The sequence below is a fragment of the Tachysurus vachellii genome, chromosome 1 (assembly GCF_030014155.1).
Source record: "Tachysurus vachellii isolate PV-2020 chromosome 1, HZAU_Pvac_v1, whole genome shotgun sequence".
Classification (NCBI taxonomy): domain Eukaryota; kingdom Metazoa; phylum Chordata; class Actinopteri; order Siluriformes; family Bagridae; genus Tachysurus; species Tachysurus vachellii.
The window spans coordinates 38,717,505-38,723,082 of NC_083460.1; the positions used below are offsets into that span (position 1 = coordinate 38,717,505).

The 5,578-nt window shown below is 37.3% G+C and overlaps 1 protein-coding gene across 1 annotated transcript; it reads left to right on the forward strand.

Annotated features, from left to right (window-relative positions):
• The first annotated feature begins 424 nt into the window (after positions 1-424).
• LOC132842657 (adenosine receptor A3-like) lies at positions 425-3,493 on the forward strand. Its single transcript, XM_060865452.1, has 2 exons — positions 425-839; positions 2,110-3,493. Exons 1-2 carry the CDS (start codon positions 572-574, stop codon positions 2,973-2,975), a joined length of 1,134 nt encoding a protein of 377 aa, XP_060721435.1. The 5' UTR covers positions 425-571; the 3' UTR covers positions 2,976-3,493.
• The last annotated feature ends 2,085 nt before the right edge of the window (positions 3,494-5,578 follow it).

The following is a 5,578-nucleotide window of genomic DNA, read 5'->3' on the forward strand; positions in this document are numbered from 1 at the left end:
AGATTAGCAGCACTGACAGAGGCAGCAGCTGGAGTGTGGGGATTGGTGAGCGAAGTGGAAATGACAAGCTTTTTCCCTCGCAGATTAAGACACACACACACACACACACACACACACACACACACACACACACACACACACACACACACACATTCATGCACAGACACTCATTAACACATTTACAAGTACATTACAGAATCTAACACACTCAATCATAATTAATGCATTTTCTTTGACAAGCTACAATTAGCTAGATGCTATTAGCTAGATTCACTATGCTAGATCTTGTAAGGACAATTAATGGAATACATTAAGGGTCTTATATCATGTGAGTGCTGCTTTTGGGTACTTTTATGAGGATGTTCATTAAAATTGTTTATACATTTTAAAATGTCACAACATGAAGCAATAAAGGTCACAAAAATAAGAAGAATGATTTTTCCATATTGAATGACTGAGATACCTCATTGTATTTTCTCCCTTTCTGCCATTCTATAGGATTGTGGTGAATCTAATCACAGCAACAAATTCACTTCACCTTGACCTTTCACAAAGGTGTAAACAGTACAGAATGGGCTCAGTGACAGCAAACTTCAGCTTACCCTGGGGCACTGGTGTGCTAATCGATGTTTCTAATCACACATCTGCTGGATCAACTCCTGGAGTGACTTCTTCTTCAGAGCATCTCTGCACCATGTGTTGCTGCCGATTACTGAACCATACGCTGACAGTGGCGTTCATGGTTGGCCTGGCCTTCGCCATTGTTGTCGGCAATGTGGTGACGCTCACAGTGTTTATGCAGACACGCCAATCCCGCTCACCACAGGGTTATCTCAAAGGTACCCACAAACATATACATGCTATGATAATAAATAAATTAAAAATGAATAAATCAAATTAAGACCGTCTACTTACTAAGCTCAGATTAGCTTGAATCTTTCACTAGCATTCATTATCTAGAAAGGAGAGATTTTTCTTTCAAGCCTAAAATTATTAGTAAAAAAAACTTAGTACATATCATGCAAAGTCAAAATTATCATATCTTATTACATCAAATTGTGCTTTGTGTGTTGTTACTTCAAAGTAATTGTAAAGCTATCATACTTTGTTATTTCAAAATACTCATTTTTTACTTCTAAGTAATTCAATTTGATTCAGTTGTATTTGTATAACACTTTTAGCAATGGATATTTCCACAAAACAGATATACATCAATATATAAGTTCAGGATAGAAATTTAATGTTCAAGCCAGTGAGGAAAAACTTAGTATGAGGAAGGAAACTTGAAAGGAACTAGTCTCAAAAAGGAACCCATCCTCATCTGGGTGACACCGAATAGTGTTATTATGAATCATTTCCCTTTTATAACTGTTTTCTAAAAGACCTGTAATCGGGATATTTATTCTAGTTTTAACCTGATGTCAATTGTGTTGAAGTTAGCAACCGTTCACTGATGGAGACTTGAGTGCAAAAAAAGTTTGTTGCAATTGCAGTCCAAAGCCATCATAGCACTTGTAGTCCTATTACATTAGAGCAAAACTGTTCATATCATATGCATTCCAATACCTTCTTCATGGTTTCTGAGGGGTTCCATCCACAATAATCTCATGTATCTTTAGGCTGTGTGCCATCCTCATGATGGATCAGTTAATAAAAATTGTGTGCATTGTGCAAGCATGGTCCCTCCATGTCAGCACCTTTACTGAAGAAAAATCTATTTAAAAAAGACTTGACTAAACAAATATTACATATTATATATTTATATATAATATATATAAGCCAGGAGAGGACTTTTTTATATAACACTTAACTCCATCAACATTTTCAAGGAGAATTAGTATGATCAGTGGTGTCAAAAGCTGCGTTAAAGTAAGGCAACAAAAGGAGACACAACCCTGATCAGGTCACAATATTAGGTCATTTACCACTTTAACCAGCGCTTTCTCTGTGCTATGATGAGGCCTAAATGTAATTTAATTGAATTTTTTACTTCCCATCTCTAAAATGAATGGCAAAAACTTTTATGGTTTATAAGCTGTTATGACATATGTGTGAACATTTCACTTAAGTAAAGTACTATCATCTATTTGTGCTTTGTGTTTTTTGCAGTGTCTCTGGCCATTGCTGACATGATGGTTGGGATAGTGGTTGTGCCATTCTCTGTTTATACTGAAATCTCCATCATGGTGGGCAACACTCCTCCTATGTGGTACCAGACTGGATCTACGGTCTCAGCACTAGAACTTTCCAGCTCGTGGCAGCCCTGTATGGTGATCGGCCCAATGTTTGCTGGCTGCACTTTTGTCTCTATCAGCACTATATTCATGATGACAGTGGAGCGCAGTGTGGCAATCATATGGCCATTACAGAAAGATACACTTGTGACACGGAGGCGGACTTTGCTCCTGATTCTTGCTTCATGGACCGGCAGCTTTCTGATTGCAATGGCACCTCTAATCTTGAGTGACAGCTTTACTCTGGAGTACAATGAGTGCAGCCGGATGTGTAACTATGTCCCACACCTGGTGGGTCTTCAGTTGCCGGCTGACACCCAAATTATGCTGCTATTTCCAGCATTCGACTTCACACTCCTGGGCATCACTTTGATAGTTAACATCCTGTCCTTCACTAGCATCTGCCGCTACACCCGCAAGCGCAAACTCCTCTCAGAGGGGCTTGAGGGAGGTGCTAGCACTTGCTCCCTTAGACCCTCCTTTTCGGACATCAAGGCAGCCAAAACTATTGGTATCCTTACCTTTGCTTTTGCAGCCTCGTTCTCTCCCATTGCCGTATTTGTATTGGGCAATGTGGTCGGTTACACTTGGTGCAGCTTTTCCTTTTTTGCCTTCTGGATCCTGACAGGAAACAGCTGCTGTAATGTTATTATCTACAGCGTCAGGGATCATCGCTTTAGGAAAGGAGTATCGCTTCTTTTTCATAGGGACCGCTCGCCACCACACTCTGAGAAGAGCTAACATTTCCAGATATAGACCTATATCTAGATTTAATCCTAAGGCTACACCAGCATCACCAACAATTTTAATTGTTAAGCATTTCATAAGGATAGCTGGGACTTTTTTCACCTGGCTTTTGAAAAGCCATAAAAAAAAAAAAAAACACAGAACAACTTCACAGAATGTGTCTGGATTTGTGTTTTGTATATATTGCTGTTATTATAGTTTGTCAGATTTGTCATGACATCATTGTTTAGAGGAATATTTATTATAATTTAACCTTGATATTTAATTGATCTCTGAACACATGCTTCAGTAGGCGTTATAAGGCATGATAAGGCTCATGGAGAAGTGAGATCTTTAGCGTTAACATGGTCAATATCACAAATTTGTGTGCATTTACATATACATAATGTACATAACCTAGACTTGAAAAATTGAATAGTCAAGATATTGCACATTTTCCTAATCTTAATTTAAGCCTAATTTAAGCCTAAACCTTATTAGTTTAACTATTCATCACTTAGTGAGAACAAGCTACCTGTAAATAAATGTTCAATGTCTTTGATTTGATTAAAAATAAATAAATAAATAAATATTCTGGTATATTATGTCCATGTCAGTCCAATCCCAAGAGTGACTGGATTAATGTATTAGTAATGTATTTATATTTATCTATAATTGTCCTTATTTGACATTTTTATTTACAAGTAATGTCTAAACCTCATGATATGATGTTGATGTACTGTTGTGTAGTTTCAACTGTAAGTCAGCACACATGTCTTAAAAAATATATGTACATGTAGTTTCTAAAAGGTTCTCAGAGAAATAGAGAAAAAGGTTTTGGTTAAAGTTTTGGATTTTCAGTCAGTATCTTTGCAGTGGTTCTTAATCAGAACATTTCATGACTTGAAGGCTGTGTGCACTTGATGAAGGTAATGTCAGGAGACAGGCCTAGACATCTAGGACTTTGCTTAAATGTTCTCTGCCAGCAGAAGTTTACTGGTTCATTGTTTTACTTTTTACTTTTTTTTTTTACTTAAAGAGTTTTGAAGATGTTCATAGCTCAAGAAATAATAAACCCAGATGCTGTTTGTACCCGACGAATGCTCAACTGTAGCTCAGTCACTCTCTGTTAATAGCCACCAAACTACATGTATAAAGGTTAATACTTACGAGCACATTTGGCTACAAAACAGCTTAACCTAATGCTAGCTAGATTTCCATAAAACACTTAAAGTTAGCCTAATGTTGATAGCAAACAAATGTGGCTATTGGTTTACATAATAAAATTATCAATATTAGCAAGCTTGACATCAAACACTTTTAATGACTTTAAAATTCACCTAATGTTGGTAGCTAGAAAAATAGCATGGCTACCGGATTACACTGAATACAATAATGTAATTATTGGTAATAAGTTATTCCTAAAATATTAGCTGACAAGTTCTTTATTTGCATAAAAATATTTACTATACTGATGTGAGTTAGGAAACTTCAATTTTTTAAGAACTACTGCTAATCTAACTACGTAACGGGTTTGTCCACAATGGCTAATTAGCTAAAGTTTTTGTGCTGTATTTTTAGTGTTAAAGCTGTACTCTGCAGCTAATATTATTTTATCCTTGCCCTTGCTGCAAATGTCCTCTTTTTACAAGATACAGACATATGGAACATATCTGATCTAAAACAAGTCAAGACTCTTTTGGCTCATCTTACAGTGTGAGATGAGTTTTTCTCTCTATTGATAACCTTACACAGAATTTTAGTGGGTGATGATAAACACTTTCAAATTTTAGATGATTATGAACAAGCACTTAGGGCTTCTCAAAGAGCAGAAATGGGTTTGATATAACTGTTCACTTTAAGGATAGAAACATTCATTCTTTCACTCATTTTCTACCGCTTATCCGAACTATTCTCGGGTCACGGGGAGCCTGTGCCTATCTCAGGCGTCATCGGGCATCAAGGCAGGATACACCCTGGACGGAGTGCCAAACCCATGGCAGGGCACACACACACTCTCATTCACTCACGCAATCACACACTACGGGCGATTTTCCAGAGATGTCAGTCAACCTACCATGCATGTCTTTGGACCGGGGGAGGAAACCGGAGTACCCGGAGGAAACCCCCGAGGCACGGGGAGAACATGCAAACTCCACACACACAAGGTGGAGGCGGGAATCAAACCCCGACCCTGGAGGCGTGAGGCGAACGTGCTAACCACTAAGCCACCATGCCCCCGGATAGAAACATATGTGTAAAAAAAAATTAAAAAAACATTTTTTTTGGAACTTTTCTATGAATATAGGCACATGGACACAAAACAGTGGCAAACTTGAGGTCCATATATTTACAAAACTAAAAGACCAAAGACACTTGCTAATTTGTGAGTTAGTTCATCAGTAATGAAAAAATGTCATTTCACACCTATGTGAATAAATAAAATAATTAACCATAATCATTGTCACTTTCACCTGCAGTTATTAAGCCAAAAATACATAAACAAAATAAAAAAGGCTTGTTACAGAGAAGCTGTAACACATGATCATCTGTCCTGAAAAGTTCATCAGGATATAAAACATAACTGACATTACCAGTGAACATACTTTTTAATTAAA

Coding starts and splice junctions, on each gene's coding strand:
- LOC132842657 (XM_060865452.1), top strand. CDS start 572: ATGGGCTCAGTGACAGCAAACTTCAGCTTACCCTGGGGCACTGGTGTG. Junction 840..2,109: donor ACCACAGGGTTATCTCAAAG/GTACCCACAAAC, acceptor TGTTTTTTGCAG/TGTCTCTGGCCATTGCTGAC.